At 40.2% G+C, this 13464-nt stretch overlaps 1 protein-coding gene across 3 annotated transcripts in view; it reads left to right on the top strand.

Annotated features, from left to right (window-relative positions):
- The window catches only part of LOC126092587 (sister chromatid cohesion protein PDS5 homolog B-B), a 177438-nt gene extending 167421 nt beyond the window's left edge, over positions 1-10017 (top strand). For all 3 annotated transcript variants that reach the window (XM_049908278.1, XM_049908276.1, XM_049908277.1), the window contains 2 exons: positions 5240-5290; positions 8051-10017. In XM_049908278.1, the coding sequence (XP_049764235.1) occupies positions 5240-5290; positions 8051-8128 (129 nt within the window). In that variant the 3' untranslated portion in view covers positions 8129-10017. The remainder of the gene's footprint in view (positions 1-5239; positions 5291-8050) is intronic.
- The last annotated feature ends 3447 nt before the right edge of the window (positions 10018-13464 follow it).

Below are 13464 nucleotides of genomic sequence, written 5' to 3'. Positions count from 1 at the left end.
GAATACTAAAACCCAGCCACAGCCTATACAGCAAACTGACCATTGAGGAGCACTTCCACATACAGAAGGCAACAGCAGAAGGAAAACAGGTCATAAATGAATACACTACACTCTGCAAGGGCACACTATTTAACACATTAAAGGAACTTTACAAAAAAGACAACACAAACAGTTCAAGTCTACCCCCCTCCCCCTCCACACACACACACACACACACACACACACACACACACACACAGATATATATATATGCCACCCTTCACCTCAAAAAACTATCCAATCTCCTGGTTTCCCACCTCCGGAAAGGCAACCCACTCACCCTTCACAACCTTTCCAGCAAACCTCAACCTCCTCTCATTGCACACAAACCCAGTCTCTCCCATCTACTCAATCTCCCACTTCCAGCTCCACCCCCTCCAAAACCTCAAAATTCCAATCAACACAATCTGGTACCACAACACCCTAATTCAGTAGTTAACATTTCCTCCAAACCTCTCTCCCAATCCGAAACCTCTGTCCTATCCAAAGGCCTCATCTTCAGCCCCACTCCCAAATTCAACCAAACAGCCCTCGTCAAAGATTTACTGTCCTACACTCGTACTCTCTGCTGGAAGTATCACTTTGCCATGAAGAAAAATGATCCTAATCCTACCCCTAATGATCCAACTCCCCAAGACACTATCCAAATTGAACCCTGCCTGGAACAGTTCCGTCCTCCGTCACAGCGGGACCCACCTCCTCTTCCTCAAAATCACCCTCTCCAAACCTTCCAGGAATTTCTGACTTCCAGCCTTGCCTCTCAGTCCTTCTTAAAAAACCTTAATCCTACTCCCAACATCACCACTGCTGAAGCCCAGGCTGTCCGTGATCTGAAGGCTGACCGGTCCATCGTCATTCTTCCGGCGGACAAGGGTTCCACGACCGTGGTACTTGATCGTCGGGAGTATGTGGCTGAGGGACTGCGTCAGCTTTCAGACAACACCACATACAAAGTTTGCCAAGGTAATCCCATTCCTGATGTCCAGGCGGAGCTTCAAGGAATCCTCAGAACCTTAGGCCCCCTACAAAACCTTTCACCTGACTACATCAACCTCCTGACCCCACCGACACCCCGCAACCCTACCTTCTACCTTCTTCCTAAAATTCACAAACCCAATCATCCCGGCCGCCCCATTGTAGCTGGTTACCAAGCCCCCACAGAACGTATCTCTGCCTACGTAGATCAACACCTTCAACCCATTACATGCAGTCTCCCATCCTTCATCAAAGACACCAACCACTTTCTCGAACGCCTGGAATCCTTACCCAATCCGTTACCCCCTGAAACCATCCTTGTAACCATTGATGCCACTTCCTTATACACAAATATCCCGCACGTCCAGGGCCTCGCTGCGATGGAGCACTTCCTTTCACGCTGATCACCTGCCACCCTACCTAAAACCTCTTTCCTCATTACCTTAGCCAGCTTCATCCTGACCCACAACTTCTTCACTTTTGAAGACCAGACATACCAACAATTAAAGGGAACAGCCATGGGTACCAGGATGGCCCCCTCGTACGCCAACCTATTCATGGGTCGCTTAGAGGAAGCCTTCTTGGTTACCCAGGCCTGCCAACCCAAAGTTTGGTACAGATTTAGTGATGACATCTTCATGGTCTGGACTCACAGTGAAGAATTCCAGAATTTCCTCTCCAACCTCAACTCCTTTGGTTCCATCAGATTCACCTGGTCTTACTCCAATTCCCATACCACTTTCCTTGATGTTGACCTCCACCTGTCCAATGGCCAGCTTCACACGTCTGTCCACATCAAACCCACCAACAAGCAACAGTACCTCCATTATGACAGCTGCCACCCATTCCACATCAAACGGTCCCTTCCCTACAGCCTAGGTCTTCGTGGCAAACAAATCTGCTAGAGTCCGGAATCCCTGAACCATTACACCAACAACCTGACAACAGCTTTCGCATCCCGCAACTACCCTCCCGACCTGGTACAGAAGCAAATAACCAGAGCCACTTCCTCATCCTCTCAAACCCAGAACCTCCCACAGAAGAACCACAAAAGTGCCCCACTGGTGACAGGATACTTTCCGGGACTGGATCAGACCCTGAATGTGGCTCTCCAGCAGGGATACGACTTCCTCAAATCCTGCCCTGAAATGAGATCCATCCTTCATGAAATCCTCCCCACTCCGCCAAGAGTGTCTTTCCGCCGTCCACGTAACCTTCGTAACCTCTTAGTTCATCCCTATGAAATCCCCAAACCACATTCCCTACCCTCTGGCTCCTACCCTTGTAACCGCCCCCGGTGTAAAACCTGTCCCATGCACCCTCCCACCACCACCTACTCCAGTCCTGTAACCCGGAAGGTGTACACGATCAAAGGCAGAGCCACGTGTGAAAGCACCCACGTGATCTACCAACTGACCTGCCTACACTGTGACGCATTCTATGTGGGAATGACTAGCAACAAACTGTCCATTCGCATGAATGGACACAGGCAGACAGTGTTTGTTGGTAATGAGGATCACCCTGTGGCTAAACATGCCTTGGTGCACGGCCAGCACATCTTGGCACAGTGTTACACCGTCCAGGTTATCTGGATACTTCCCACTAACACCAACCTATCCGAACTCCGGAGATGGGAACTTGCTCTTCAATAAATCCTCTCTTCCCGTTATCCACCAGGCCTCAATCTCCGCTAATTTCAAGTTGCCGCCACTCATACCTCACCTGTCATTCAACAACATCTTTGCCTCTGCACGTCCGCCTCGACTGACATCTCTGCCCAAACTCTTTTCCTCTGTATATGTCTGCTTGTGTCTGTATATGTGTGGATGGATGTGTGTGTGTGTGTGTGTGCGCGAGTGTATACCCGTCCTTTTTCCCCCCTAAGGTAAGTCTTTCCGCTCCCGGGATTGGAATGACTCCTTACCCTCTCCCTTAAAACCCAAATCCTTTCGTCTTTCCCTCTCCTTCCCTCTTTCCTGACGAGGCAACCATTGGTTGCGAAAGCTAGAATTTTGTGTGTATGTTTGTGTTTGTTTGTGTGTATCGATGTGCCAGTGCTTTCGTTTGGTAAGTCACATCATCTTTGTTTTTAGATATATTTTTTCCCACGTGGAATGTTTCCCTCTATTACACACACACACACACACACACACACACACACAAAATTCCAGATTGGCACCAAACTCACTGGGCCGGGACACACAACAACCACAATTACACTGTGTTTTGATGAAGTACAAATTGCTTTTACGACCTTATTTGTGAAAGTACGTGTTATATTTATGTGTGCATCATGACACCTCACCATGATGCTGAGAATAAAAGGGCTTGCTACATGAAAACATAAGTAAAAATAAATTTAGGTGCGAAATATCATGACAAACTAAATTAGGTTTAGATGATAGGTTAACTCCCGACAAAATTTCTCATCAACATCGGTTGGTTGCAAATGACAAGTTACCTGGTAATAAATAATACACAAGTGGCGCTAAAAAATCATGCACACCAAGTGTAAAGGTATTAACAAAAAGAAACTAATTATTATTTGTACTAAATACCCACATAATTTTGTAATCATTTAGTAAAAATCTCCACATTACAGATTAAATAAAACGGAAACCCACTGATGATGGCACAGTGGTGCTGAAACATGTTCGGGAACTTCGAAAAAACGGTGTTTTGCATAACTGGCAGACCTTACATCCTACAATTTTTAACTGCAAACACGGTAAACACAAGGAGCTGCAAATCCAAATGATGAATGTGGATAGAGCGCATTTGACTTACAAGAAACTTGTGTTGGCCGTTTCAATAGTGAGCATTCTCTGTTTATTACATCAAAGACTGAGGAGATAGATGGTAAAGGGTCTGTGACCCCCAGTGTTTTCCAAACTTGATAGAAATTCTTTACAGTAGAACACACAATTATTAAGAATTGCAATCTTCAAGATGCAGTGCTAGACATAAAAATTGCTGCAGTCCCTCTTTACATCAGTTGAAAATCCTCGGTGGAAAATAAACAATGCTTTGAGGAAAGACATGTCTTACCATGCAAAGTAAGCCTCAGGCAATAGAAACATACTGTTTTGGTGCTGGATCTTCTGTTCTTAATCAATTGTGATTTTGTTATCCTTACCAGTTTTTGAATCAAATCAAGTCTCATTAGAGTAAATGACGTGACCAATTCACCATCACATTGCTGTCCTTGCATCATTAATAACTGTGTCCTATAGCACCAAGCTATAACAGAGAAAATTGTAACTTCGTGTATGCTTAATCAGCTTCAGATCAACTGATGTAGCGGTTTACACCTTCCGATTATGGTAAAACATCAGGAGTGCTCATCCTGTCCCCTTTCCTGTCCCCTTTTTTTTTTGTGGGTGTGCCAGCTAGTCCTCCCCCCCCCCTTTTTTATTGTATTTTTTTCATGTCACCTGATGAAGCAGTATCAGAGCAGTGTTTGTTAATTGTTGCTTTATATTGAACCATATTTTACTTGTGCCTTCTGTCACCCAGCTTTGTGCACAAATGATTATCACCATCCTTCATTTTCAGTAAAACATCGGGCCATTTTTTTATGTGTGAGGTCATCCTACTTACTCCATTTCTTCACTTGTGAGAGGTTTCTGTTTACTTCAATCAAGACTTTTGTCTTGCTTAACAACACATAGGCACAGTTGTGCATTTGTGATGTTAGCAACATTTCAGCAGCTCAAAAACACAAATGCCTTTGCTGATAGATTGCTCAGTCTAGCATGTTAAAGGAGTTATGTTTTTTACCTCGTGCCATCCCTCTGCATTTGTCATTTCTGAAATATTATGATTATTTTACTCGTTTAATAAAAAAAAAAGAGAAATTCCTCAAATTTTCTGATACATTTGCGATTACACATTGATGTATTTGATGAAAATATGGAAGTTCACGAAGTCCAAGCCGCCCACACTATTTCAGCACTTTCATTCGAAGCAGGCTTATTATTGATAAAGTTTGCAATACTGTACGAAGAAGGGGCAATTGCCATGTCAGGTAATAAGATTTGGTTCCCTCTCACAATGCGTGGTTAGACAAGGAACGGGGAAAACAACTGTAGATGCATAATTTTTTGATCCAGGAATGTTACAACATTACACATTTTTCCTTATTGCTTACAAAAATCTAACACTTTATACTTTATTTTGCTCAGTTTTTTCCTGTTTATACATAAAAAAAATTCTTATTTTCTAGCCTTCTGAGGCATCGGAAACGAAGATACAGTTACCAGGAATTGAAGAAGAGGTATGTAGAAAATTAAATGTAACCTAAGGAAATAAGTTTGTTCAGAATTGTCAAATGATTGTTAACTGCTGATAAAACATTAGGGCCCATTTATCACTTTTTCCTAAAATTTGCTGATTATTGAAGTTTTTTAAAGCTGTTTTATGCACTGGAAGTAGTATCAGTTCTTAGAAAGAAGTTTTTTGTGTGTGTAACAGTACTTCTCAAAAATGTACTTGTATACATACACTTATGCAGAGACTTCCTGAAAATTATTTTTGTCCAGTTTGACATTCAACGACTTCTCATTTGGCGTTCGCACCCACTGAAGAGTAATTTCTCACCACTTGTTTTTGTACAGGGTGTCCCAAAAAGAATGACCCAATTTTAACTTGTAATAATATTAAGACAAATGCCACTAGGTAACTGAAACAGCAGATGTAATCGGCATGCTCTAGAGTTTCAGAAAAAATCCACTAGATGTCACTGTGAGTACTGATCTGGAGTGTGCAGCCAGTCTTGCGCAATATGGCATCTGCACAAGAGAAGGCATATTGTTTTATTGAATTTAGTCATACTCCATCAGTGATTGCATTTCAGTGGGTGTTTCATATTTGATTTTGTGCTAAACCACCACCACCAAAGAACATTTGACGGTGGTATAAACAGTATGAAGAAACGATGCTTCTGTAAAGGCAAAAGTCCTGGCCGGCCATGCGTTCCTGAACAAACAGCGGAACAAATCTGACGATCATTTGAGCGGAGCCCCCGCAAGTCTATGCGTCGTGCTAGCCAAGAACTTGTGTTGCCGCACATGACAGTGTGGCGTTTTTTATGGCGTCATTTAGCCCTCAAACCATACCGATTACAACTGTACAGGCTCTTCAAGATACTGACAAAGTGGAGTGAGTGGATTTTAGCAATGCTACTCTAGAGGACATGGAAGATGACACTTTTATGTCACAGTTGATATTCAGCAATGAGGCAGCTTCCCATATTAGCGGTAAGGTTCACATTCATAATGTGCGTATATATGGGCTCGAAAATCCTCATGAAACAATTGAACACAAACGTGATTCACCTAAAGTGAATGCTTTTTGTGCTGTTTCACAAAGCAAGGTTTATGGACCCTACTTTTTTGAGGAAGAAAGCGTAACAGGACAATCATATCTTGCAATGCTACGGAACTGGTTATTCGCAAAACTTGACTCTGACAATTTCATCTATCAGCAAGGTGGAGCACCACCGCACTGGCACAACAACGTGCGCAGTTTCCTTAATGCCAACGTGCCTCAATGTTGGATAGGGCATACAGTACCGTGAGACCAGGCTTTACACTCTTGGCCTCCTAGGTCCCCTTACTTAACACCATGTGATTTCTTCCTGTGGGGATATGTTAAACAATGTGTTTACGTTCTTCCCTTACCTCGTGACATTGATGAACTAAAAACTAGAATATCAGCCACTGTAGCTTCAGTGACAGAAGACACCTTACGCTCAGTTTGGGATGAATTTGGCTATCGGTTAGATATCATCCGTGCAGCTAATGAGGACATATTGAACATTTATGATGGATTTTTATAAACTTCCGTCTTTTCTGAGTAATTTAGTATGCAATTTGTTGGTATTGAGCCCTTCTTCCTAATAAATAATTCTGTTTAAAATCGGGTCATTCTTTTTGGAACACCCTGTATATTCCTTACGTATAGAACAGCTACTGTTATTATGTTGTATTTTTTGTATTTACTGGATCATGTCATTAGGATCATGTTGAGTTTACAGACACATTTGGTGCTTGAGGGGAGACAAGCTATAAATTAACAAATTTTGTTCTCTTTGGTCACCTTGCTTTAATGTTTCGTATTCACTTTCATGTTTTGTATTCATTTATCAAGTTCTGAGTCATTCTTATATATGTTTTAACTTCCACAAATTAATTGAATGTAATTCTTTAGCTTCATTTGTTTGGATTGTCACTGAAGTCTGATAATGAAACGGCTTCCTTCCATGTGCCTCAGACTGTCATCTTTAGAATTTGTATCTCTAAGCTGTACCCTGAAATGATAAATATGTCAGATATTGCGTAAATCAATTCCACAGTGATATTTGCAGGATGGTTGTAATTAAAGTGCAGATACTCACAGAGTTCCAGTGTGGACTGTATTATCGTATGTCAGCAAAACTGGGTAGATATTCTAATGTGTTAATGTGGAACCAATTAATGCTGGAAAAAACAATAGTTCCAGTGTGGTCACCGGGTGCAAACCTGGCGATGTGAATGCAAAAATTATGTATAAATATGTTTCCAATGTAATGGACAAGGAACGGCAGGTTGTCATGAAAGGTCAAACATGTGAGAAAAGCATAATGTTGATTTTTTATCATTAATTGTAGTTACACAATTTGTTCAATATGAGCATCAGAGACATTGATGAGATGCCATGCAGTGTTGGGTTTGCACCTGGTGGCCAAAACTGGAACTAATATTTTTCCAGCATAAATTGGTTCCACATTAACATATTTACCAAGTTTTGCTGCCAGATATGATAATTACACCCCACAGTAGACCTTTGCAAGTTGCTGCACTTTAATTATAACCACCCAGTATATGAGTCACCATCACATTCTTAACATTATATTAAATTTATCTTAGCATGATTCTTCTAAGCTCTTATACAATGTTCTTTGAATACATACATGGAGTACATGTAAGATGTTACCTCCAATCCTCATCTGTCCCTGGTAAGCTATGTTACAACACAATTCCTGATTGTTTTTCAGTCTGAAGGTGAATGTGGTGAACCACCAGCCAAGAGGACAATGCTTGACCTAACACCTAAAGTGGAACAGCCAGTGTGAAACTACTTCAGCATTTATTATTGTGTGAATTCGTATGCATCACTGCTTCCACCATGTTTATGGAAATTGTACTGTGATGGAAGTGGTGTCACTGCCAGAAGTGTTGAAGTTAATAGAAATTGTGTGTTTTTATGAAGAGTGCAAGTGAAACTGTGAACCTTAGTGAGGACATTCACTAACAAAATTGACACTGTCATTCAGTGAAGGTGCAACTTGCAATGCAATTGCATTCTGTGTGTTCATATATTCCGAGACTTGGCATGTGTGCTTAACACGTATGTCATCTGGCAAATATTTTCCGCAGTATTCATTACAGTGTTGTTTCTTTTTTGTATGGAAACTGTGTTCGACTTTAAAGAATGCATGGCACATGAATTATTTTGAAAGTAGGTGGTTGTGCTGCGGAAGCATTGTACAGGACAGTTTGAATGGGTAAGCCCTACATTTCGTGATAGTGCATAGTTTTCATGCACTCCTTGATATTTTTCCACTTAATAAATAGTCTGAAAATGTGAACACTTCCTGGGAAATACAAGGGACATCTGGTGAAATTCATAACACTGAGTCAGATATTTTCTAGCACATAAGAACATTTCTCATTTTTCTTAGTTTCATTTTTGATAACTTACTGAAAGTAAGTGGTGTCAAAAGAACTATTTATTTACCTATTTTTTTATCTAATTGTTAGAAATGTAAGACCTTACTTTTAAGGTGCATTGCAGTTAGTGTTGAGATTAGATTTGTTGAGTTACTTGTTTTAAAATATGCTGAACCAAAGATAGTGATGAGTGGAAGAACACAATTGCAGTATAAAAACAATGTAATAATTTCGGCAGAAATCATTTTAATGTTAAATGAGTAAGTCCAGTTCCTGGCAGTCTGTAGGGTGAAGGGGGTGTGTTACACATGGTTTCTTCCTATGTTGTAATGTATGACAACTTTCAGTGACCTGTAAAAACAGTGTCAGGATATTATGTTCAAATTTTCCCTTTATTCAGTTTTTGGAATAATTATTTTTCATTACATTCATTATTTTCATGGGTATATAAACATGGAATATGAAAGGATGTATATATCGTGCCTGCCTAGTGTTTCTGAAGTGCTCATCATACGTGATTGTTTTGCTTAATCTATATTTATGACAAAACATTGGATTCCACTAATGAGAGAAGACTTCCAGTGTTATAATTTTTTGCACTCTCAACCATAAATTTCATAAAATTTTGTTAACTGTGCTTGTTTGTTATGTTGCTCATTCAACATCACTAAGTGAAAAAAAAAATCAATTGGGCTGGGGAGACAGAAATGTGCTTCGTGATGGTTGGCATTAAAAAATGCATATTAATTGTAAAGTTTCAAATTCAGTGATGTAAAGATGTATAGGGGATTTAAACTTTTTGATTTCTGTCTATATTTTTGTACATTTTACTGCTGTAATTTTCATTATTGTTTGTATTGATATTTTATTTCATTCATCCCATTTTATGAAGTGTTTAAATACAATGTGTCACAGATAGAGACATGATAAGTGCATGTGTAGAAGGCATTAAGAGATGTGCCACCTAATTACAGGTACCATGGACAGATACGGTTGGTCTGTATGGTAAATTTTCAGCTTTGTTTCATAAAGGAAACAAGTTGGCTTGTCACTGTCTTTGCAGAAAAAAAGGAAAAAGCTGGTTAATATGTTAAATGTTAAACTTAAGTTTAACAGATTATTGAAAATCCACTGATTTAAGTCTATAGAAAGTTTATTTTAAAGTTATTATTTTACAGTGGTAGAATAACATTAAAATCAACATTATTTACATCATGGTTTAGATGTAGGGATTTTCATTTCTTTTCATTACAATGAACACCAATAAACATTACATGAGTCAATGACTGGATGAAGTAATTTTCCTTTCTTTTACTAACTTACTTTCCTGGTAATGAAGGCATCTATAGAACGATATCTACATGACAAATAGTTATTATTAGATTAGACATATATTTTGTTCCATAGATCCATTGTGAGGAGACCTTCAAGGATGTAGAAGATAGCACAAAACAAGGATACACAAAGTATATTAACAAAGAAAAGGAGATATTCTGATGTACCTTCTAGGGATCCAAGTAAAATGGTCCTCACGGATCTGGAAAAGTAAAAAATTTTAAAGGTGCATTCATTTAGAAGGTAATAACAGACTTTTCACAAAACGTGTAAATTTACAATATACCAAGGTGCATACTATAATTCTTAGGCTATTGTAGCCACACATCATCAAAGTGAAATGCAGCTTACAACACCTATACATTGATTGTATTACTGCACCAAAATAGTGCAGAAGCCAGATTTTACATAATACTGTATTCACATTGCTTGATATTAATATACACTACTAGCCATTAAAATTGCTACACCAAGAAGAAATGCAGATGACAAATGGTTATTCATTGGATGAATATATTGTACTAGAACTGACATGTGATTACATTTTCACGCAATTTGGGTGCATAGATCCTGTGAAATCAGTACCCAGAACAACCACCTCTGGCCGTAATAACAGCCTTGATATGCCTGGGCATTGAGTCAAACAGAGCTTGGATGGCGTGTACAGGTACAGCTGCCCATGGAGCTTCAACACGATACCACAGTTCATCAAGAGTAGTGACTGGCGTATTGTGACGAGCCAGTTGCTCGGCCACCATTGACCAGACGTTTTCAGTTGGTGAGAGATCTGGAGAATGTGCTGGCCAGGACAGCAGTCAAACATTTTCTGTATCCAGAAAGGCCCGTACAGGACCTGCAACATGCGATCGTGCATTATCCTGCTGAAATGTAGGGTTTTGCAGGGATCAAATGAAGGGAAGAGCCACGGGTCGTAACACATCTCAAATGTAATGTCCACTGTTCAAAGTGCCATCAATGCGAACAAGATGGGACCAAGATGTGTAACCAATGGCACCACATATCATCCCTCCGGGTGATATGCCAGTATGGCGATTTCGAATACACGCTTCCAATGTGCGTTCACCGCGATGTCGCCAAACACGGATGCAACCAACATGATGCTGTAAACAGAACCTGGATTCATCTGAAAAAATGACATTTTCCCATTCGTGCACTCAGGTTCGTCGTTGAGTACACCATCGCAGGCACTCCCGTCTGTTATACAGCATCAAGAGTAACCGCAGCCAAGGTTTCCGAGCTGATAGTCCAAGCTGCTGCAAACGTCGTTGAACTGCTCGTGCAGATGATTGTTGTCTTGCTAACGTCCCCATCTGTTGACTCAGGGATCGAGACGTGGCTGCACAATCCGTTACAGCCATGCGCATAAGATGCCTGTCATCTCGACTGCTAGTGATACGAGGCCGTTGGGATCCAGCACAGCATTCTGTATTACCCTCCTGAACCCTCAGATTCCATATTCTGCTGACAGTCATTGGATCTCGACCAATGCGAGCAGCAATGTCGCGATATGATAAACTGCAATCGTGATAGGCTACAATCCGACCTTAATCAAAGTCGGAAACATCATGGTACACATTCCTCTTCCTTACATGAGGCATCACAACAACGTTTCACCAGGCTACGCCGGTCAACTGCTGTTTGTGTATGGGAAATCGGTTGGAAACTTCCCTCATCTAAGCACGTTGTAGGTGTCGCCACTGGTGCCAACCTTGTGTAAATGCTCTGAAAAGCTACTCATGTGCATATCACAGCATCTTCTTCCTGTCGGTTAAATTTCACATCTGTAGCACGTCATCTTCGTGATGTAGCAACTTTAATGGCCAATAGTGTATATTACTCAGTTGGTAGTACTTAGGAAGAGGAGTTGGCCACCCATAAGTCCTTTAGTATCCTCTTAAAGTGAACTTTATTGATAGCTAAGCTTTTTTTAGCTGGTTACAAGTTATTGAAAATGTATGTTGTTGAATAATGAACACCTTTCTTGACAAAATAAATGACCTTAAATTATTTGTATCAGAGTCCTTGAAGGTTTATAGAATGATTTATCGTGATTCGTTGTTACTGTTCCAAGAAAGACTTGTTAATAAATTCTATTCTGTTGTTGTAAGTTTCAAGAATTTGAAAGTATTAGAAGCAGTAGAATTGCCCACTCTTGGGTTCCACACAGTATTCAGTTATTATCAATAGAATTGGAACAGTTCATTCCACGGTGTAGTGTTTTACAGTTCCCAAATGGGATTGGTGTCTTGAATTACAAAATTTAGTACTCTAGGATTCTACTCTGCCATAGCCTGTGGTTCAGTGATGTCAGACATGGACACTCTTGAAGATGTATGTTATAGAATTCTGCTTAATAGGTCAGGCACGCACTACACACAGGAAGCGGCTACTAGGGTAGCAGAGTACATGTGGTGTACACAAGGGGCTTTTTAGGTTAGAGAAACCCTATCTTGGGGTCACAGAAAATGTGCCTGGTACACTAGCCACAGTGTCCTCACAGAACATTCATTGTCGCAGATCAGAGATGGAAAAGGTTAATATGATTGTAATAAACTGCAGGAGCATCCAAGGGAAGGTCACAGAATTAGTTTCACTCTCTGAAGATTATAAAAGCACAAATAGTATTAGGAACAGAAAGTTGGTTGAAACCAAACGTTAATGACAACGAAGTCCTAAGTTCAGATTGGAATATTTATTGTAAGGATAGGATAGTCATCAGTGGTGATGGCCTGTTCATTGAAGTAAAAATTCGATAAAATCTAGTGAGGTTATCAATGATTCTGATTTCGAATTAATCTAGATGAAGTTAAGTATCAAAGATCAGTCAAAAATGGTAATTGGATGCTTTTGTAGGCTGCCTGGGTCAGGAGCTCTACTGGTAGAGAACTTCAGACAGAACTTGCAGAATTTCATTAATAATTTTGCTGACCATGCCGTTGTAATAGAGGGTGACTTCAACTTGCCAGGTATTGATTGGGAATACTATGCTATCAGAACTGGTCCCAGAGACAAGGATTTGTGTGACATTTTTCTGGATGTCTTGTTCAAAAATTACTTTGAGCAGATAGAGAACCAAGTTGTGAGGGTAATACCTTGGGCTTATCAAATCACTTAATGTAGAGAAAAGTATCAGTGATCGTAAGGCTGCGATAGAATCTATGACAACGGGTATGGCAAAGAATGTTAAGAAAGGTAGGAAGATAGTTTTGCTTAGGAAGAGCAACAAGGTACAAATTTCAGAGTATCTGAGCAGTCGGCATAAAATTTTTAGTGATGAGGACGAAGTTGTGGAAAACAAATGAAATAATTCATAAGAATAATAATTCATAAGAATAATGCAATACGCCCTAGACATATATTTTCTAAGGTCGTAAGGAATGGG

The sequence above is a fragment of the Schistocerca cancellata genome, chromosome 7 (genome assembly GCF_023864275.1).
Source record: "Schistocerca cancellata isolate TAMUIC-IGC-003103 chromosome 7, iqSchCanc2.1, whole genome shotgun sequence".
NCBI lineage: Eukaryota > Metazoa > Arthropoda > Insecta > Orthoptera > Acrididae > Schistocerca > Schistocerca cancellata.
The sequence above is the reverse complement of the archived record's forward strand: the minus strand, read 5'-3'. Positions and strand labels throughout refer to the sequence as shown.